The 22,853-nt window shown below is 40.6% G+C and overlaps 1 protein-coding gene across 3 annotated transcripts; it reads left to right on the forward strand.

Moving 5' to 3' along the window:
* Positions 1-14,217: 14,217 nt before the first annotated feature.
* Positions 14,218-21,030, forward strand: LOC118233190 (peptidase inhibitor 15-like). Of its 3 annotated transcripts, XM_035428602.1 has the most exons (7): positions 14,218-14,583; positions 14,865-15,188; positions 18,150-18,268; positions 18,685-18,817; positions 18,918-19,033; positions 19,245-19,391; positions 19,423-21,030. In XM_035428602.1, the coding sequence occupies exons 2-6, from the start codon at positions 14,877-14,879 to the stop codon at positions 19,378-19,380; spliced, it is 816 nt and encodes a 271-aa protein (XP_035284493.1). In that variant the 5' UTR covers positions 14,218-14,583; positions 14,865-14,876; the 3' UTR covers positions 19,381-19,391; positions 19,423-21,030. The 3 variants fall into 3 exon arrangements, with proteins under 3 accessions (XP_035284493.1, XP_035284492.1, XP_035284494.1); XM_035428601.1 differs by having other exon boundaries at positions 19,245-21,030; XM_035428603.1 differs by lacking the exon at positions 14,218-14,583 and having other exon boundaries at positions 14,833-15,188; positions 19,245-21,030.
* Positions 21,031-22,853: the final 1,823 nt, after the last annotated feature.

The following is a 22,853-nucleotide window of genomic DNA, read 5'->3' on the forward strand; positions in this document are numbered from 1 at the left end:
CTTCATTTGCACCAAAGTGCCTATTATTTATCAAAATCCTTGCAATATGTATGTCTTCATTTGATATTTTGTTTTTTTATACATGATGTAGATGTAGTTGGCTATTTCCTGTGGCTCTCCAGGTCTTTTTCCTTTGGGTACAACAGTAGGCCTGTTGCCCCAGTAAGGATATGAGCCATCTGGGTGGACATCAGATTTTAGCTGTATATTTAAATAAAAAAGCACCTTGGGTGGCTCTACAGCATGAGGAAACCAAACTCAGGGTAAATGTTTAGGTTGGATGCCTCACCAATAAAAGCCCTTTCAAACATTTCTCATGAGGTCCTTTCCCTTAGTGTGTACCTGTTAATGTCCAACAGCTCATTTTCAAATGCATTCTTACAACAAAACCAAACAAAGCAGACAAACAAAACATTCACTTAATTTTAAGCTCCAATTTGGATATACTTGTCAAATTCTACAGCAAGATAAGCTGTTCACTGGTTTTTCAGGCTGGGCTTGCCAGTCTAAACTGGGAGCAATCAGGAGCACACCATTTTAGAATATAGAGTGGATGCCTCTGTATGGCAGGAAGTGGGCAGAATTATGACAGGGCTCTCATAAAATAATGGAAGGAAAATTTACTTTTTATGTTTGTGTTTTTGTAAGCTTCCTTACCATTTCTTTGCAAGAATACACTTCATATAGACATCTTGCTTATTATGTGAATCCATTAATACTAATAGAGAAGCCTGTTCATACGACTACCACTACTGTTAGCAGCAACTACTGTATCCCCTACTAAAGGGGAGGTCATTTCCATTAGTGGAGGAGCAAAGACTGAAATCCTCTACCTCCCTTCCACATCCTCTCCAACTGACTTCTTTATCTCACTGGGAAATACCACACTATCCTCTTCCTTCACAGCCAACAGCCTCAGAGTGAGCCGGGCATGCTGCTTTTTCCTTTATAGCATCAGGAAGATTTGCCCCTTGCTCACAACCTACTCAATCGAGCTTTTATTACAAGCGCTGGTTCTCTCCAAGCTGGGCTACTGCACGTCTCTTCTAGCTGGCCTCCCTGTTATCCATCGGGCTTCAGCCATCAGGCCCCTCCAGCTCAAACAGAATGCTGCAGCTTGCCTGATCTACAACCTTCGCAGACCCCCCTTCTCACCTCCCTCCACTGACTACCTGTTGTGTCTGGCATCAAATCCAAAATCTTGGTGCTAGCCTAACAGCTTGCTTGGGGGAGTGCTCTGGCTTGCCTTCAGGAGATCATCAAACCTTACAGATTGGCTAGCTATTAGTTCTGCAACCTCAGGACCCCTGGCTCCTCCCCCTCTGTGTGTCAGCATGTCCAGGTCAAGCCTGCAGTCTGCCCTGGCTCCCTGGTCGTGGAATGCCCTCCCTACATCAGTCAGAACAACAGAAACTCTTTCTGCTACATTGTCTAGTGATATTCTTTGGACAGCAATGTTATTTCGATGTGTTGTACTCATTGTATTTTGTTATTATGTAATTCTCTTGTCTTTTCCATTACTGGCTTAACTAGTTTACAGTCGACCCTAGGTTTTCACATTTTGTGGTTTGTAAGCATTTATCTCCCACCTCAGGGTTACTGTGGCCCTTAACCCTTTTTTATGCAGTGCCGGCTCTAGGATTCTGGTAGCCCTAAACTGAAATGGGGGGGTGTGGGGGGCAGATCCGTTAAGGCTACAAACATGGGCCACACAATTCAGGTAACAAAAATATTTTTATTTAATTGAAAGACATTTTAATTGTTCTGCATTCACAGGGTGTGGATGGTTCCCAGTCTGAGATCGCTGACAACCCAACCCCTGGTGATCTCAGCCCGGGAACTGGTGCCATTCGCACCCTGTAAATACTGCACAATTAAAATGTCTTTCAAAAAAACAAAACAAACAAACAAACAAACAAACAAACAAACAAACAAACAAAAAAAACATTTAAAACCTGGATTGTGTGGCCCACGGAGAGCTGTGGCCTTAAATGATCACAGACTGTTTATGCCAGCAGCAGGCTCTGGATTTATGCAGTGTAATTCACTCTGAATAAGAGCTTCTGCCAAATGCCAGTCATGTCATGTAATGTAATGGTTCAAATAAGTAGATTTGCCACAGCGATGCAGAGACTTCTTTAAGCTGTTTTGGGCCATGTTGGGCCAAATACATGATTGTTCTGTAATTTAGTTTTTTGTCTCTTGATGAACAACAGCTGAGATCATAATACAAAGCAAATTGGATTTTTTATTTTCCATTCAAACAGGACCCCACAATCCCTCCTACAGAGCAGACTTCTCAACAGCAAAACAGTATGATTTGTCCAGATAAGAAAGACATATATGAAAAATCCATACATTTTGTGGTTAACAACATTTCATATCCTCGGTCTATGTGTCTAAATACACGATGGTACAGGGACAACCCTTGTCCTGGACAGCCACAGACAGTTGTGACTCTGCACTTAATGAACCAATTAGAGCAGTTGATTACAGTTAACTCACTTCACCTGATTACTTGGGTTTGAACTGGGTGCTGATTTTTAAGTGAAAACAAAGAGCTTATGGCTCTCCAGGACCAGGGTCGCAGACCCCTGATATAGGAGAATGGCACAATGAGCAGCAAACAACCTGCAACTAAAACCACAGTGAACCAGTAACTGACACCACAATGAACCAGTAACTGTTACCATAATGAAGCAGTAACTGACTCCACAGTGAACCAGTTACTGACACCACAATGAACCAGTAACTAAGATCACAATGATCCAGAAACTAACACGATGATGAACCAGTAACTGCTATTAAGATGAACCAGTAGCTGACACCATAATGAACCAGTAACTGCCATTGCAATGAACCAATAACTGACACCATGATGAACCAGTAACTGACCCAATGATGAACCAGTAACTGACACGCTGATGTAGCTGCATGCACATGTGTGGCTCAGTTTTGAACCCGTCCTGCCAAACCCTGTTCCAGTTAACAGAAGCTGAGGAAAGGGTCACTCTGGGACAGTCGAAAGAAAAGCACTAATTTCCAAAGTAAACTGAACCAAGGAATACAATAAAATATTCAGAAGTGGTAAAAGAATTTTACAAACGCACAAAGAGTTCAGTCATCTGGTCTAGTGCTCATTTCAACAGCACTCCAGTTATAAAATATAAAATAAAACATTAGATACAGTAATGTTTTGCCTGTGTCCACTCCGTTGGGATAAAATACCCTTTTATGAAAGCCTTGCGAAAAACAAATTTGACCCTGAAAATAAAATATTCACACAAAATAATAATAAAATTTTTTCCCAGTGTCTGTTTTTTTACCACTCTTTTTGAAGAACCCTGAACTTGAGCGTATGTCTTCACCCTCTCAAATTTTGGATTCTGTCCCAGGCAAAATGAAAAATAAATGTGCTGTTTGTTTGCATCAGTTCTCATGGATAGAGCTCAGCCAGGCTGGGTCTAAGGCGCTAAAACACACCTAGCCATCCTCTGTGTTGCCTATATTTGCATCTTTTCTTCTTTGTTTCCTGGTGATTAATATTGTTTTTGTGTATTTGAGAGTTCATTGCATCTTGCAATTATTCATCATAGGGGCCACTGAATTTCTGCAGTAAAGAACAGAGTGTCCAAGAACTGTTCCTTCTGGCTTAAAACACAGGGGATAAATTACGTTACGTTCTTACCAGACAACTTAATCATGGGTGAATGTCAAGTGATTCATGCAGATGGCCATTTGCTGAAACAGTTAAAGTGAGGTGGACTTGAACCTGCAAGGACCTGATTCTTGGTTCAGTTACCCACCCCCCAAAAAAGGACAAACAAAACAAACAAAATCAAAGCCACAATGAGCATGTGGCTCTTGTGCTGGCTTGTCAGGTTTGCTTTGGACCCACGTGACTATGTTACGTGTATGTGTGGCAAAGGCTTTGCTCGAATACTCCCCACACTGCTTTCCTGACTTCTGAACCTTCCACATCTGTGGACTGACGCACTGTTTTTGTTAAAAAAAAAAAAAAAAAAAAAAAGGAAATTAAAATTATTACGAATTAACCATGACAAAAGCTCTACAATGTTAACATCCTAGTCGGATATCTTACAGTCATCAACTAGAGTGACGCAGCAGTCTTACGTCTTTGGAAAGTTCCCTCCGCCATAATCTCAAAAAAGGCCTCTTCCATATTTCACTCCCTTTTCGTTTCCTTTTTTTTACTTTGTAATGACGTATAACTGACACAAAGCACTATACTACAGCGCACTGAAGAGAGATTGGCCTGCTAAGAGAAGAACTGTACATGAAAATGAACTACCTGTCTGACATATAAGACAGAGTGATAAATGGTTTTGACGCTTTCCGGCTACAAAACAATGAAACCATGAAGCAGGAACGCCCGGAACAGGAAAGGCCATGACATGTCCGCATGCCAAAACAGACGTTTTAACTATACGTTGATTTTTTCTCTCCAGGGAGATGGTCAGCTGACATTTTTCATTTTATGGTATTCCACAGATATTTTTTGGACACAATGCAATGTGAATATAGTGGAGAACTTCAGTTCAGACTTATAAATATGACAAAACATAAAAGACAGTACTTTTAATGTTCATTCTGCCCACCTCTTGCGTGTCTCCGCACAATTTGACGGATAGCAATCAATCGAATGTCCAAATGAACACAAGCTGTGACGAGTAATTCAATTTCATTTAATGAGTTTCATGATTTTCTAATTTTAATTTCCCATGTCTTGGTTTTTTCTATGAAAAAAAACACTGCTTTCCAGGACGCAACTGTTGACAAACGACTTCAAAGAGTGCTAGCACAAACTACACCGATGACTGAAATTGGAGGACTGTCACATGACTCCTCCAGCCAATAAGGGAAAATGCACATTTGACTTTGGTTAAGTACTCAACACAGTGGACCCGGCCACTAGAGGGCAGTACAATTACAATAAAGATAAGAGGAGAACACTCCCCACCTATCATAAAGACGCCATAATTTAGGGAGTTATCAACGGGCCTGAGAATTCAACCCGGACTCAACCCGGCCCGAGTGGGTTGAAGCTCAAGCTCGGCCTGGCCCGAGATCACATTTAATTTGATTAAGCCCGAGTCTGACCTGACCCTAAAAAAACAAAACAAAAAAAAAAAAAAACGCTGGTTGGCAACGATAAAAAAAAGCCCAAATAAAACAAAATGTGTTATATTAAAACATCCACCTGACCTATATTAAATATATAATTTGTCTGTGTTGTGCTTATTTATCGCTTTTGCTTTAAAAAAAAAAAAAAAAAAACTGATTTGAGCAGTCTCAGCTGGACTAAACTGATTTTGCCAAAAGCAAGCAATTGGATGTTACTACTAATCTTTTCAAAGTTCTCCATGATGAAATAAAATATTTAAGATGTGTTTTTCGTTAGAATGGGATTAACCTTGTTTATTGCTGTGTAGTTCACTTGTTCTTGCTTAATCTTTGTGTTCATATGGTTATTATTGGCCTATATTATCATTATTCATCGCACAGCATACAATACTTGGCTTCCACACATAGACTTTCTCTATCCCTCCTGAGAGAGCAGAACATATTTGCCCGTTGCTAACCTGTTTTTTTATTCCTGATTCCATATCCATCTTGTTATATATTTTCTGACTTTGATTTTGTTGTTGTAAACTTATCATTGATAGAATATCCCCCTGCCTCCATTCCATTCCTATATATCATAATCCAATTGATCACACTGTTCAAAAAACAATTTGCGCTAAAGCTTTACATTCACTGTATGCTTAGTTATAGCAAACAGGTGAGATTAAAATACTGTAAATACATTTTAACAAATACAGAAAGTCTGAGTGTTTGATTGCCTCAAAAAGTAGCAATCAGCACAATGGACAGTGCTCACATGTAAAAATTCAAGTTAAAAACACACACACAGACATTTTTTTAAACTGTGAGGACCACACCCAACCTGACCCAAATAAATTATCATAAATTCTTGTCCCGAACCCAACCGTCAGGTCGTCTGATTGGCTCAGGTTGACTTTGAGAGCTCTGTAATTTAGCCTGAAAATGAACAATAAGAAGCCTGTCTGTCTCAGAGTCACTGTCACCTGGGTAGCTTTCCTGAGATAGAAGAAGGACCATTTCTGAAATGGGCCCGAGGAAGTGTTTTGTCACTTCTTGCTTGGACACTTTGACTGCCAGTTTGGGGACTCTTCCATCTACACTGGGGATTGCTTTAGTAGTGAGTCCTGAAGGCCTCTCATACCCATTGACTTGAGTGTCCTTAAGGAGAACGGCATCTCCCACCGTGAGGCTAAGCCTGTCAGAAAGTCATTTCCAGTGTCTCTGCAGTGAAACAAGGTGCTTTTATCTCCAAAGGCTCCAAAATGTGTTGGCAATGCTTTGCACTTGTCTACACTGCCTTCTGAAGAGGTCCTTAGCCTCAGACTCTTCAACAGGTGAAGAAGGGGGCCCAACTTTTTGGGTGAGAACAGTCGCTGGGGTTAAGATGAATGGGGACGTTGGGTCTGTTGAATATGGCACCAGAGGCCTCAAATTTACCATCGCTGTGACTTCAGCAATGAAGGCTGCCAGGAGTTCATGTGTAGGCCTAGAGGATGAAGCTTTGTATTCAGCAGCAGGCTGTCCAGGACGTGGAGCGTAATTCCAATCTTCCAAGCTCATCCCACATGTGAGGAATGGGGCAGGATGAACAGCCAGGTTCATCATTGGTCACACAGGTATCTCTTAACCCTAGGCTAAGAGTGACTGATTTCCTGCTAGAGAAGAGTGTGAAGTGAGGCGCTCCAAGCTGGCTGTGAGAGGCATTGGTATTAAAGCCGGTTACCTGAGGATGGGCTTCTTTGTTGGTTCCTGGGTCCACCGATTGGAAGGATTTCTAGGTACAAGGATCATGTTCAGAAATGTTGGCCCTTCAGCCATGTTGAGTGCGTAAGCTGGGCTGCAGACACTAACCTGGTGCTGTGATCAGCCTGGTTAAGCTTGAGTGGGAAAATAGTGCATTGTTTTGCATGACTTCATCTCCTGATGCGTGGCACTCCGTTATTAATACACACATAAATCATTCTGGCTGTGTTGTGTATGTAACTTCTCATTGCAACTTCAACTCAATGTCTGTGATCCTCTGGTAGGCTACTGCTCCTATAGCCTTAATTGATGCATCTGTAAACATGCAGATCTCCCTACGCCGAGCAGCTGACAGCCAAAAACCAAGTCTACAGTCACGACACTAGAAGCAGTTATAGTTCCTTGTACTTCCACGTCTCTCCCACAGTCTCAGAGCCCCTGCCTCGAGTACGGAACGGCAAACACAAACAAACTGCATACAGTTGATAGAACACCTTGCCTTGTGAACAGTTTCTCGCTATTAGACACCTGGAATGTGAAGACAACAGTGCAAAGCTCTTAGCTCAGTCCAACTCTGCACTGCATGATGCTCATGTTTCATTTACAGGTTGCATTCTTCATTAGTAATCTTCTGTATTTTCATTGCAGCAATCTTTGAGTGTATTTGGTGGTGTCATTTGTACATCTGATAATGGCTCTAAGCATTGACAGCTGGCTACAGTGGCCTTGCACATACCCTCTTGACCACTGTGCAGGATTGTGTGGAGTGACTGGAAGTGGAAGATTGAATTTTCTGCACCTCTCAAGATGCAGTTCCTGGCTTCTGCTAAGGCTGCAGCTGCTTCTTTCTCTAGCTGTAGAACCTCCAAAGTGGCTCCTAGGTGTGCCTGTTCAGTCTAGTTCCTTTTGTGCAAAGGCAACTCGTGTCTGTATAACTCTGGCTAATGCACAGACCCTCGTCGCTGCACTGCTTGAGGAGAGGCTACTTGAGCCTGAGCAATGAGATCTGGAGCTGATCATCTGTCGGGCTGTCATCATTTCTTTCTTCAAAATTGAATGCTAGGGATATCAGGATGATGGCTTCTCCGAGAGCCAGGACGACATTGATTGACTCTGCAGATCGAGATGAATACCCCAAGTACTGTAGGGAGGTTAAAGATGAAGCTGCAGAATTGCCTTGCTGAATTTAGAGTTGTGCCCTCTGCGAAGCTGTTCTTCACTGTTCTACCCACCGTGTGCGTGTCTCTGTACAATTTGGCAGACAGCTAACAACAGACAGTGTCCAAATAAACACAAGCTGTGATGAGTAATTCAATTGCATTTACTGAGTTTCAGAATTCGCTTATTTTTATTTGCCATATCTTCCTTTTTTCTGTGAAAAACATTGCTTTCCAAGATGTGGCCAGTAACAAATGACTTAACTACACAGTTAAACAACGACTGAAAATGGAGGACTTTTCATCACATGACTCCTCCTGCCAATACGAAAATGCACATTTGTCTTTGGTTAACTACTGAACTTAATAGAGGGCAATATACCAGAGGGCAATACAATTACAGCAAAGATAGGAGGCACAACAATGTTTTCTTTGGTTTTCCAATTGTATAGTTTTACCCACACACACACACTCACACACACACAAACACACGGGCAAGCAATCAGTTCTGTAGACAATTAAATTCATTAAAACATAATATGTTTCAAGAACCTTAAAAAGGTACCCTTCTTTGAATTCATTAAGCAATATTAAAGACAGCCCCATGGTGGTTTAACTGAACAACCCCCCCAAAGTCTATTTGCAGTAACAGCGTTGGGGCTAGGCCTTTGCAAACAGATGGAAGAACGACAGAGGACTGGGTTGGAGACTTTCTGAGTCAGTGTGGGGCTTGAGGCCTGCAGCATGAAACTAAATCTAAACAACATTCTCAAGGTCATCTTTGGTTGGGGGCCACTTAACTGTACTGCCACAATTGGATTAAGGGGCACAATTAGACTCCCGAGCTCAAGCTAATACAGTATACCCTGTATTGTGGAATATTTAGGAGAACAGAGAATGTTTTTTTTTTTTTGCTAATTAATTACTGTTGACTAAATTAATTACTGGGAAAACACAAGTGGAAAAAGTACCGGTTTTTGTTGACACATTTAATTGTTCAATTAAAGCGGGTTATTTAACACTTACCTCACCTGATTTCTTGCATGGGCAACACAGTGGTGCAGTGGATAACACTCTTGCCTCACAGCAAGAGGGTCCTGGCCATGGCCTTTCTGTGTGGAGTCTGCATTTTATCACCGTGTCCACGTGGGTTTCATCCAGGTACCCCGATTTCCTCCTACAGTCCAAAGACATGCAGGTTGGTTTATTGGAGACTCTAATTTGCCCTTAGGTATGAGTGTGAGAGTGAATGGTGTGTGTGCCCTGCCATGGGTTGGCAACCTGTCCAGGGTGTATTGCTGCCTCTCGCCCAGTGCATGCTGGTATAGGCTCCAGCCCCCCCATGATACTGGTCGCAGTGTCTCAAACCATCGGACACTGTAGCCAGCCAAGATAGGGGTTGAGAACTGCTAGCCTAGATACTCAAACCTGGCCCTCCAGGCTAGTAGTACTAGTCTCTTTTCTACCCGATACTGAATTGGTCAATTCATGTCAATGACAATGACTGTTGAAGATTCTAGAATTGCCTTTATTCTCTGATGCAAGAGACGATGTTTATATTTATAGTGAAGTACGAATAGAAGGTCTTCCATCTTGTAACTACTGATGCAGGGTCTGTGGTTGCATGGTTTGATATGCATTCACGAGAAATGAACACAACAGTTTCTCTCACACAAAACTCACAAGTATGTAACACATCACTGGTGACAAATGTGGTAAGCCACATATTCGAAAAAAGAGGTCCCAGCAGCTGTAGAGTCTTGGAAAAGACAACTTGCCCACGTCCACAATCCGTTGATAACATCTTGAAGACCTGTTTGGAGGAGAACAATATGACAGCCAAAAAGTTTCTCACAGCATAGAAGAAATATGGGCTTACTGGCTTGCTTGTGTTGCACATATGGTGGACTCGATAAATCAACCAATCCATTTCAACAGAGAGATGGTGAATGCATTTCATATTGTAAGAGGGCCTAAAATTTTCAGATTACAGAACTGCACTGGCATTGGTGTGGTAAACATCTGTTAACATTTTAATTATTTCTTCCTACACATCTATTCTGTATTTTTTTATCAATGTATAGCCATATTGGATTATGAAATCAAAATTTGATGGTACTTCTTCATGTACAGTAACGCTTTTTGGCAAGAAACGCATCGATCTGTCACATCTTGTGGCTGAAAACTGTTTTTCCAGTAGTTACAAGTTATTTTATGGTACGTTATTACGTCAAGGACAGATATATAGAGAGTAACTATGATCCCAAAACAGTATGCAGTGTGTGTGTGTGTGTGTGTGTGTGTGTTTGGAGGGGGATTCAAATTCAGTGACACAAAGAAAAGCACATTTGTAAAAAAAACACTCTTCAACAGTTAATTGGTCCACAGATAATTTGTGGGCAGCAAATCAGAGCTGTTCCTGTTCCTTACTATATCAACTGCCAGAAATACACTGCCTGCATGGAGAAAAAAGTTACTCCTGGTACAGTTCAACATTGAGATTGGCTTCAAACCAAAGTACACATATCTGTGCTGTCACATTTTATTTCTCTCCCTCTTGCCAAAAGGCCCCTGAAACCTATTATATGATGTCACCATTTTGCTTTCTTTTTTCTTTTATTATTCTGCTCTCAACAGTGCTTCTCGGGAAATGTGTTGCTTGTTGATTTCAATAATAGATCCTGAAAGGAAATTCAAATTAATAGGTAAATAATCTATTTAAAATTCCTTAGATGTGGGTATTTACCTTAATAAATTATCAAATATTTACGTAAGAGTTTGTTTGCACTTAAACTTTACACTTTATATATGTGCCATGGATTAAGAATATGAAAATCTGCAACTGAGGTGTATTGTAGAAATGTTTAAGCGCTTTAACTTTGAGGGTCAATACAACTTGCTTCCCTAACTGGTAGGCTCCAAAGTCATGAGGTCCCATCCAACTGCTGCACACCTTTGAATGAGCTCTATGCATGTGTTTACCTTTTTGGATATGTCATTAGTCTGAGACAAGCTGACGGATAACATTGACAGCCTTCAATAGCACGTGACCTGAAACATTTTTGAATCGGCGCGACCCACTCATCAGTCTCACATTCCGTGCGCTATTAATGCACAAAAACTGAGGTAAGCTCACTCAGGATCAGCGTGCTTTTCCATTTCAATCACAAAGATAAATCATCAAAATATTTAAAGAGAAATATTGCAGTTTCCCAATTTTCGTTTGTGTAAGACTAACTTCATTTTTTTTTCAGGGAATGTAAACTAAAATATTTCTAAAATAATTTTATAAAAAATACATTTTTGTAATAGTTTTGTTTGAAATCAAACTCATTTTTATTATGTCATTATGTGCTTCCAGATGTTTAAACCGCACTAAATTTAACCTAACTGTAAATGTATATTGCCCTGAGAGGCCGATGCCATGATTATAGCTTTACGCACAAGGGTGAAGCCTGTTTATATCCCAAAGCACTGAATTCTGAGTGGTTTTTCCTACACACGGTGATCCTGGCCAATTGGTAACATTAGAGTTGGGTGGGGCGCTCTGTGTTGGAACTGTAACTGGCAAGAGATCGGAGAAAGAGATGAATAATGCTTAACAATACTAAGGCCTGGATTCCATCACAATTTCATCCGTAACTTTGACACACACACACACAGTTCAGTGAGTACATTCTAGTCAGGGCTGTACTCACTGACCTGTTTTTTGGAAAGAAAACTAAATTATTACTAAACAAAAATATTTAGTGTAAGAAATGAAAAAAAGAAAAGAAATGCAATGCCTGCATGAATTTGTCTCTGAAACCAAAGCACATTAGGCATTAAACCGAACCGTCAACTTGCCTGCCTCGCCAGGTAACATGTTTCTGTATTGATGACTCCATGGGAAGTTTGAGGTCAGCGCTGGCCAGGTACCAATGATCTGGCCTAAATAAGGTCAATTTACTGGTTTATAAGGTCCTAATAAGATTCAGGATGTTTCGCAAAAGGGGCGTGACTAAACCTAGTACTGTGGCCACGAGTGTTCAGTGATATAGTATGCAGCAGCTGAGTATCTGGTTATTCTAAAGAATCGGTGGCCCCACAGATATCACAGCATCTTCCCTATACTGTCTCCATTGCACGAAGATCATGGGATCTGTATACATTTTTACAGGCACAGCTGTGTGAAAGTAAAACTAGTAACAAAATTGTCTGAAAAGAAGAAAGCAGATCTGATTCACAGCCTAGAGAGAGCTAACCACTGCACCGTAGTTGGCAGGGGCTGGCACTGTACCATAATCACATTACCAGCGATCTGACTTCATCTCCTGTCATCGATGGATACAGCTTCACATTGACTCTGTTTTCCTTCTGCAGAATACATTTGATGAACACATTGGGAATTAATGGTTCCAGTGTCTGGTGTCATAATATGAGATGCACAAGAAAGAATATCCTTCTAGTGGCTTGCAAGAAATAAATTGTTCTTTATTAACTACCAAAACTTCTGCTTTTTCAATCCACCCACACTTTATAGCTTCCTGAAACTACGCAGACAAAAGAAAAGAGGTATCATGATCATATTTTTTAAGTCTTTTCAAATGAACTCTTTCCACAATACATATTTCTTCATTGTTTCTGTACCCGATCATTAGAATTTAACAAACTGCCCAGAATATTTAATTATGTTTCACATTAAAGCATTCAGAGAGCATAATAGTCCTAAGTTAACAGCTCTTTTTGAAAATGTGTAGATAACATGTTCATTACCACCCCACTAAACTAAATAAGGCTATTCAGAAACCACACCCCTCTGCCCCCCCTTTGACACCAGCCATTGCTCTCATCTTTGACTTCAAGCTATACTGTTAACCGTGACAAAAGCCGGAGAAGCAATGCTAGAAAGTTCTCGAGAAGAACCCACTGCGGACAATAGAGTGTGGACCACACATTCAAAAGGAAAGATCAGTAGGATGACTTCTGTTGTTTTTAGTGCCCAGTTAAAGCTTTTAGTGCATGATCATTTGCTTTGAATAGACGATGGTCGAGGTAATCCGCGAGGTTTGACTGCAGTTACCCCCCCTGCCCTTTTAATAGGTTATCATATGCTACCGCATAATGTCGCTGGTCCTTATCATCACAAACAGCTCAGCTTCAGCTAAAACAATGGACAAGGACCACAGCCTTGTGGTAAGTTCAGAATTCTTTCCTCAGAGCTCCAGAGCTTACCTGTGAGGCTCAGTCTCTAATTTTCTGCTTGCTGTATAGCGACATATGTATGTGTTTCAGGTGAACGCACCAAATATTCTGCTAATGTACAGGTGGATTGTGTATCGTCAAATCACATTTATATGCTAAAAAGTACTAAACAACATTACCAAGGCTTAGCAAACCCAATCCAATAGAAGATGTGATTGGCCATTCATTTTTGACTCATTTAACACATTCATAGCCTACAGGATAACCTATTACAGCAAAGTATACAGCATATAGACAGAACGGTATCAACGCACTAATATTTCAGTTCAAGGAATTGAGACCCAGGAGTTCGTTTTTAAAAAAAAAAAAAAAAAAAAAAAAAAAAAAGGCGAAAAGGGCGGGTGGGGGCTTTTTTTGTTGCGTCACCATGCTTTCGTTTTCTGACCAAGTGCCAAAGAAAATGACGACCCGCTGAACAGTTCACGCTCTCGAAACTGGATTTATTCTGGCAGGATAAAACCCTTTTCGATCCAGACACTGAACAAGTGTAATCTTTATAGTGTTATCAACATTACAAAAACAACACGAAATACCCCAAACGAGCCCCAACTAATTTAAAACGTTGCCTTTCGTTATTACTTCTTCTTTAAATAATTGACTATTTACACTGGTCAGAGGCAAACAATAAAATAAAAAAAACATGCATTACTTCCTTTTTGTATAAAATATGTTTACCTTTTTATATAACACTTACAATATATTTCAGCATTCGGCAATTTTGATATGTTACTGGACATTTTAATTATGGTGTGAGTACCACTTAGTATAGACTACCTATTCAACCATGCATGGCCAGTTTAGAACAAAAACTAATAATAATAGGTCATGTACTAAATACAATAATAAAAAAGGATTTGCTTGATCAAAATCACTGGCTATCTCGCGCATATTCTACCTTGCTTCTCTTTGCACCCATACTCATTGTCACGTTTGAGTTACAGCTGGCAACTTTAAGGGGGCACTTGCTACTCTTAATACAGTAGCCTACACTTTTTCCTGAGTTTTCCAGATGTGCAAACGTAAAGCAGATGTTTTGAACGAGCTTACCTCCTGCAGCTGAAAGTGGAAAGAAAAAAACCATTGCGTTTCCCAACTGTCTTTCAGGTGACAGGGAGGGGTTCCGTTCACCTTCGAAGACGGAGCGCGTTCTTGACCCGCAGAAGCTGACTGGATATAAAAACCAGACGTTTCCAACAGCAGTCTTAGACTTTCTAAAGGGTTAGCTAGCGCCACACCACAGCCACATCTCTAACCCAGAACGTAGAATACATCAAGCAAACAGACCTCAGCTACTCTTTGCACTGAGTAGAAGGTGAGTCTCCAGTGATGGTGTGGATGCACGAAACATTTGTACACTCGTGTTTTAAAATGTATTAATAACAATACTTTTATTTTTAAGGCAACAATCGAAACTTCCAATAAATGTATACTACAAATGGCTTTTTTGTAAACACAGTATAGAGCATTTCCATAACCCGTATATATGCCCAATACATCGCAAAGTGGACATTGGACGTCACTCACTTTTCTTGACAAGTGAGTTATCTCAACGGTGCTATTAACAACCAGTTTTCTTTCTTTTTCACTTGACAGCTTCTATACGGAATGTATCCACCTGTCGTTCACAAAGACGCAAAAAGAATAAGGATGGTTGAAGTGTGCTTTTCGTTTTTGCTGCTGTTGTGCATCGCCAGCGGAGCAAGTGCAGCCGCAAGAATCGATAAATCCAACTCCTCATCCTCAGCGAGTAATTTCTCTGACCTCGGCGGCAACGTGGATCACCGGACGGAGCAGGCGACTGTCGCCAAGACCAGACGGAGGCGTTACATTTCCCAAAACGACATGATTGAGATTCTAGATTATCACAACCAAGTTCGAGCAAACGTTTTCCCGCCTGCCTCAAACATGGAGTACATGGTGAGTCCGGACTTCTTTTCTTCTTTAATTTGCTCGAACCAGTATTCCCAGAATGCAGTCGAAGCGCAGCACTAATGTTATTCTATGATAAGAAAATATTTTACGATTAAAGTAGCTATCTTATGAAAACACAGTTTAGATTGGCTTTTTAAAACTGTATGGCGTCTAGGGGGGGTAATTTAAATAATTTATGAACTGGGACCTTGGACACGATGGACTATGACGGTTTTTTGCCTTTTATGTGCAGTTTCACCCACTGTAGGTAAAATTAGCGTGTAGGCGACACGAAACATATAGGCTAGTGCACTCAGCTGTATAACAGTACTGAAGAAAAACATTGCTTAATTGCTGTGCTTAATTTCCCCACAGAATTCAGGACTAGATCTATATAAATAGCTTATGCATTTTGTACCGGGAGACGTAGCCTACTTACTTCATACTATGGTGATCACTGGAAGACTTGGAGTTTCTGAACAGCCGCCACAAACTCCACAAGAAAAAGAGGTCTCACTGGTCCAGAGTTAGTGGGCGGGTCTTTAGAACGTTTCATATTGGTTTTAAGCAGCACACACAAGTACCCTTGACCAAAAATTCTGAAACAGCCAAGTCCATTCTTTCATTGCTCTTTTCTGCTCCATTATTATTCTTTTTTAAAAGAAATGACATCATTGCACGTTCATTTCTAAAAACTCCTGCCAACCTGAATTTGGCAGAACTCCCTTTTCCCGACCATGCCAATGAAAATCGTAAGGCTCAATGCTAAAGTTATTCTATGTATTACAAAAATTTGTTGTGTTGATCTGTTATTTGGGTAGGTTGTTTTAAGCAAGACAAATAGGGTTTATAATCAGAAAAATCCAGTTTATAGGATATGACACAAGCATCTGTTGGTGTGTAAATACAGAAAAGCAAATGGTTTTCTGACTTGAACATACAGTTCTGTTACTCATTTGGTTCAACGGTCCTATTATGGTATTCTAGCTCGTGACTGCAATGCATAAATCAGAAACAGGTGCATGGGGGCAATATTCAGCATTTTCTGTTTATTATTGTCAAAATATGAATAAGAAGCACCTCCCAGTCCACAAATTGTCAGAAACTTTTCATGATGTTGATAATGTGGTTATTAGGCTACTGTACAGTTTCTTTAAGACTGACCTATGGTCATAGTGCATTAGACGCAAGAGCATACGGGCATGTAGAACAGAAAGTGCCAGTTGTTCCTTTATCATTCCTTCTAAGAAATAAGAAGAGTTCCTTAAATGGGGTAGGTCTGAGGCATTTATGTGACAGTTGAATGTAAACATCCCCTTAAGTTTTGTTTCTTGATTTCTACACAGTAAATTGTTCAGTGTTACATCAACTTTCACTGCACATAGCCTATACAAACAGACACCTTGCAAACATGAGTTCTCGGTGCATCTTTGTTCTTACATGAATAGAGGACAGTAAGCATATTAATCCTTTAACTGACATATCAATAAAAAAAAACACCAATATTAAACACCATATAACTTGGTGTGCAGACCTGTAAAAGGTTAAAGTATGATGAGTTTGGCGGTGGTGAGTACAATAGTTCAAATACTGGGATATTACATGAAATGTTTTTTGGGGTCAAAGTTGACTTCTCATATGTAAAATTGTGCATTTACCACAATAATATTTAATCAGAATTAGGTGCAATTGTATTGTTTTTGCCAGTATGAATGTTGATAAAGATAGTAGTGTGAAAACTGAAACCAAATCTGCAATAGGGTGGCACGTGGGTGCAGTGGATGGCTCTGTTGCCTCACTGCAAGAAGGTCCTGGAGGGGGAGGGGCCTTTCTGTGTACAGTTTGCATGTTCTCCCTGTGCCCGCGTGGGTTTCCTCCCACAATCCAAACACTTCCAGGTTAGGCTAATTGGGGGTTGTAGATGTTCCAATAGGTTTTCACAAAAAGGATATCTTATCCACTGCATTAATCCACTAACCAAAATGACTTTATTATTCATGTGACATTATATCTCACACAAGTACAAAAATACATAAAGATGCATACATACGTACATACAATTCATACACTGCAGGCATATGGAACCCAACTAGGTTCAGCCCTTTTTAATATAAGTGTAATATATTTCACCATTATAAGGCCACCATGAGTAAGTTTAGGCACTCAAAGGCATTGATCTTGCAGCCAATAAGGGGGAAAGAAGGGGAGTGCTGTCTTTACTTGCTTACCCTTTACAACACTGTAATTGACATCTCGCTGGTATCCTGGCAACAGAAGTACCTCATTACTGTTGACAAGTGAAGTGAGAATTGAGGTTTCCCAAACTCCTTAATGGGTGGAGCTATAATAAGCTGTCAATCAAAACTCTCTTGTACCAAGTGAAAGGTTTTGCTCTCAACGGGACACAAAAATAGGTATGAAGCAGTGTTTTGGGGCGCTTGGATGGTTAAGCAACCACAATGTGGTGCATGGATGAGACTCACAGCCTCAGGTCAAATCCAGACCGTGCCAGTGCCAACTGTGGCCAGTAGCTCCAAAGGGGCGGCACGCAATTGGTACCTGTTGCCTAGGGTTTGGGCGGATCATTTGGATCGGGATCCACATTTCTTTGTTCTCAAGTGTCCCCTGCACTGGGCGAAAAGGGTGCTTGTAAGACTGCATACAAAGCCGCGTACGAAAGGTCTTCCTGTGACACTACTCTGCAAGCTTGGCTGAGGTCTGCAAAAGGCACCGCGTGTTTCGGGAGGAGAGCCGCGGATGTCTGCGTGCTCCCAAATTGGCAGGGTGGTTTTGCTCATGGACCGCGGCTGCGGTCACAGTCAGACATTCCGGATCGGGGTGGGAATTGGATATATACAGCCCTGGATTTTACAGTAAATTTATTTTAAAAGGCAGTACGCTGCCAATAGCGTACTGTATGATAACTCCACCCATTTTTGGTGTTAAGCACGCATCGTTCTTGTACAGGTGTGGGACGAGGGTCTGGCGCAATCAGCCGAGGCCTGGGCTGCCACCTGCATCTGGGATCACGGACCACAGCATCTCCTGAGATTCCTGGGTCAGAACCTCTCTGTCCGGACAGGACGGTACGTGAACCCTCGGTGTACTGTGCATGCTACACGCCTCGTATGTTCATATAAAAGGATTTTATTTCATTGTTGTTTATGAAAGAGTATAATGCTTCATGGCATGCAAAGCTGTATCTCAAACTTGAATTGACATTCAGGGCATGTTATATGAAACAGTATATGGCATTATACTACCAAAATTATAGTAATTAAGTGGTGAATAAGTACTAATGCGCTGTGGACAGGGTCACTGTCATGGTCACTGGGATAAAGATAGTCACTTTGTGAGAAGACTGCACTCCACAGTAAATTTGCATGATCGTTTAAAACAATGGGTTGCCATGGAAACGTGGTAACTGCCCCAGCAGAGATGGCTCCTGGCTACTCACTGTGCGCTCACACACTCAAACTCCAGTGGCCACCGTTCCTTTCAGGTACCAGTCCATCCTTCAGCTGGTGAAACCGTGGTACGATGAGGTCAGGGACTATGTTTTCCCGTACCCTCGGGACTGCAACCCCCAGTGTCCTTTGCGGTGCTATGGACCAATGTGCACGCACTACACGCAGGTAAGCCGCTGGGCCGTGATACCTCGTTACTGCAAACCGAGCGTGTTCAATGTGAACAGGCCCTGTGAGTGACAGCTCTCTCTCTTCTTCTTCATCACAGATGGTGTGGGCAACGTCAAACAGAGTTGGCTGTGCAGTTCATACCTGCCATAATATGTATGTGTGGGGCGCGGTTTGGAGGAGGGCAACTTACCTCGTGTGCAATTACTCTCCAAAGTACGCATTTATTTATTTATTTATTTTTATTAATTTATTTTTATTTATTTATTTTTCAAACTGTTAATTTTAAAACAGTCTACTCTCATCATTTTATTCAGATAGGGGTGTTGGGGATCAATACCCATCCAGTGAATGTGGGAATGCTTTTGAGTGAAACCACTGCATGTTGAGTGCAGGTGCCCCTAACGTTGTCTTATCTGCCTTTCAGAGGGAACTGGATTGGAGAGGCTCCTTACAGAGTTGGCGTTCCCTGCTCTGAGTGCCCTTCCAGCTATGGGGGCTCATGCAGCAACAACATGTGCTTTCCTGCAGTGACCTCAAACTACCTGTACTGGTTCAAATAAACATCGCCTACATGCAGTGCATCCACCACTGACCTGCCAGAAAAATGTCTGTTAAAGGACTGTCCGTATAGGAAACGGGCGAGCACTGTTGTGCTGAATGGCCTGTCCTCGTCATTATGTTATGGTATGTTATGTTACGTTATGTTATGTCATGTAAGATTGACGATTTAAGCTATGTGCAGATTTTGAGATGAAGCAAATAGACAACAGTAATGCCTTTTCACTCTTTTTAAAAATGTATGTACCATGATAATATATAATAAGATATATAAGTAATATTTTTATAATAATTTCCCTTACATAGTATGTTTCATTATGTTGGTAGAGGACAAAGACGTAAGTTAAAAATGACGTGTAAAGTACTGAAAATGGTGCTAATGTCTTATGGCTATGTGAAATTTTGTACTTACTTTTGTACTTTTGTTACAGCGACTGTAATATTGGTGCTTTGGGAAGATGATCATTTCAGTGTGATGCTAAAATATACATTTTATTGGTAAATTAGCAAACATGGGTTAAACAGCAGTGACAGCTGCATGCTTTCACTATTTTGCCCTGTTACCAGTACATCATGGTATCCAGCAGAGCAGTAATAAGCAAATTAATTCCATTTATATAGCTCCTTTTGAGCAGTTTAAAGATCTGAAAGTGCTTTAAGGACAGGGTAACCCTCATCTACCATTACCAATAAGTGGCCTAGACGAGGGGATGCACAATTTAAACCTTGTGGCAAAACCATCACTATTGGTACAATATTTGTTGAACAGGATGACTGTGGAGACACACTGAAGATCACATCTCTCATGGTTTACTCATTTATAATAGTAGCCACTACTATAACGTGTGACACTTTGAATTACTGTACATGAACTTTAAACTAAAACCGTCTCTAATTTGAGCTTGCTTGAAGGAGACCGTTACCTGGCGTAGCACTGTCAGCATGTACTGTATAAAGAGAACGTGGTATAGTGCAGTTATAAGCTAACAGTCATGATTTTTTCTGTAATCATGTCCTTAAATTCGACAAAGGTAATGACATCTGGTAAGATACCTGATAAACTTTTAATGTTCCTGTGCAGCAAAGATCTAAGTGTTTATTCATGCAATGCAGTATTTTGACTGTTTAATGTGGATATCATAAGATAAGATATGACAGTGTATGTATGAAATATAATTCAGCTGATTCAGTTCATCTCTGGCAAGATCAAAGCAGTAAACGTATATTGAGTTTTCTTTTATTGCACCTTATTTATTTGTGCCTTGTCAAGGAAACAAATCTATAAAAGTATAAGTCATCCTTTTAAAATGTAACATGTTTATGATATTGTAGACAGAAGATGGAGCCAGCTGCTTTAACAAAATCAGTGTTAATATTTTATGATGACATTGAAGTCTGGTGAGAGAAATGTCACTATTTGCTAATTAACACATGGGTGGTGGTTTCCTATTTAAATCAGCTGCAGAACTCAAATATTTTACAAGCCTATAACATGTTTTTGTTATCTGAAAGAAATAAGCTGGTGTACAAAAAGCTTTATTGTGCAGAAAATAGAACTTCAGAACCATTTGATATGCACTGAATGTTTCAATTTAGACAACTTTATTTAGTATTTTTTATAATGAAGGTGCTTGTATGTAACCAGGTTTAATATGGAAATATTAAATAAAAGTATTATTTTAAATGAATTATGCATGGTGTTGATCAATGTTACAAAGTGAAACCAAATACAGCTATTCCGTAAACATATGCCTCCATATATAGTGACAAAATAATACATTTCCATGTAGTACTTAACATACAGTATATGACATAACATCTTTGATCTGTAACTTTTTGTAACGATTTCTTTCAAACTTGTACAAGATTGTGTTACTCCATTTTGGAACCTTGCCTCATTATGATATCTTTTGTTGCATCTTTTGATATATTTTGGTAATTTGTAATATGTATATCATATGTACAATATATGTTATATATGTTTTACTCATATGAAAAGATTGGTGCCTTTACAACATCTCAATCATACACACAATTTACACAAAACAAAACTTTACCAGAAGTCCTCAAGCATAAATTGGATATGATTGAGTTTAGTTTCACCCTTGACTAAATTCTTGAAGAGCTTGAGATGAAGGATGGCATAGCATAAATGCAACTCATTAGTAGGCCTACATTTTGCTACATCACATACCATTTAAAGACCAGCCGGGAGGTTGCAGGTTTGAATCTTCACTGCGGCATTGTTTTTGCAGCCTAAAGCATAAACCCAAAATGCTTCATTAAAAAATATCCAGCTGTGTATACAGATACATAAAACAAAGCACGCTATCTGAGTTGCCCTCAATAAGGAGTATCTGCCAAGCAAATAAATAAAACTGCTGGAATAATTAAGCATGGCCGTTGTTAGCTCTCTTACTGAAAGCCATGGAGAGAGAAGGTGGGGGCTGCCTTTTAAATCATGTCCAGAAAAACATTGCTTTTGGCCTTGTCTGCTTAGGCCATCTCAGCTGATTCTTCTCGTAAGTCTCCAGCTGCATCTCTCCCATGCACCCAGTGACCTCAGGCACACCTCCCTGCTGGACAGAACCCATGCAGATGGAGCTCAAAGGGTCATAGTATTCTATGAAACAAGGAAAAAAATGTGTGTGTGTGTGTGCGTGTGTGTGCGTTTGGGGAATACAATACCATAAATATGTCATGATCTATCAAGCAGATTTAGCTATTCTTTCTTCAGCCAATATCCAGCTGTAAAGGTGGTTTGCCCTCTGCCCCCGCCCCATACCTCAGGCCAGCAGTGACTGCAGCAGCTTCCTCTGTGGGTTTCATCCTGCCTGCACCATAACAATTTGAGTTCAGACCCTGGACTCCTGGAACCTGTCCTTGTAGACAAAGAGGCATAAAGTAAAAAAGAAAAAAAAAGAACTGTTCCTCGGTATCCAGGGCGATGAGTGTCTGTCTCTGGCAGACTGCATCTCAGGCACGTGTGCCAAAGCCTGGACACAATGTCTGGCATTTTCTGGCAAAAGCTATAAAGCAGTTATTCTTTGTGACAGCGAGGGCATAGATGCTATTCCCTAATGTGGTAAAATATGTATTATGTAACACTTTGGAGCAGGCTAGCTGGAGATGTAAGAACTTCAGCCACAGAGGCACCAAGAAACCACCAGGTAGATTAAAACTGTAGAAAGCGTGAAGGTTAAGATTTTTTCCAATATAAATAACAGCTAAGTTGGGCTGACACCTTACTGCACCTGTGCAGAGCGGGATAGGGACCTAATCAAGACCTGACAGCATAATTTCCTGTTCCTTAGGAAGGAATTGGCATTGAATAACATGCTGATACTCTCTATAACGTTATGATACTGTCAGACTGGGTGTCAGTGTAGTGGCACGCCCTATTGTCAGGTATCTCATCTTTTCGTCGTTGATTTCAAAACAGGCATGCTGCAGCCGGCAACAGCGTTGTGTTTTC

Source organism: Anguilla anguilla, chromosome 8 (assembly GCF_013347855.1).
Source record: "Anguilla anguilla isolate fAngAng1 chromosome 8, fAngAng1.pri, whole genome shotgun sequence".
Classification (NCBI taxonomy): domain Eukaryota; kingdom Metazoa; phylum Chordata; class Actinopteri; order Anguilliformes; family Anguillidae; genus Anguilla; species Anguilla anguilla.

Coding starts and splice junctions, on each gene's coding strand:
- LOC118233190 (XM_035428601.1), top strand. CDS start 14,877: ATGTATCCACCTGTCGTTCACAAAGACGCAAAAAGAATAAGGATGGTT. Junction 15,189..18,149: donor CCTCAAACATGGAGTACATG/GTGAGTCCGGAC, acceptor GTTCTTGTACAG/GTGTGGGACGAGGGTCTGGC. Junction 18,269..18,684: donor CTCTCTGTCCGGACAGGACG/GTACGTGAACCC, acceptor CGTTCCTTTCAG/GTACCAGTCCATCCTTCAGC.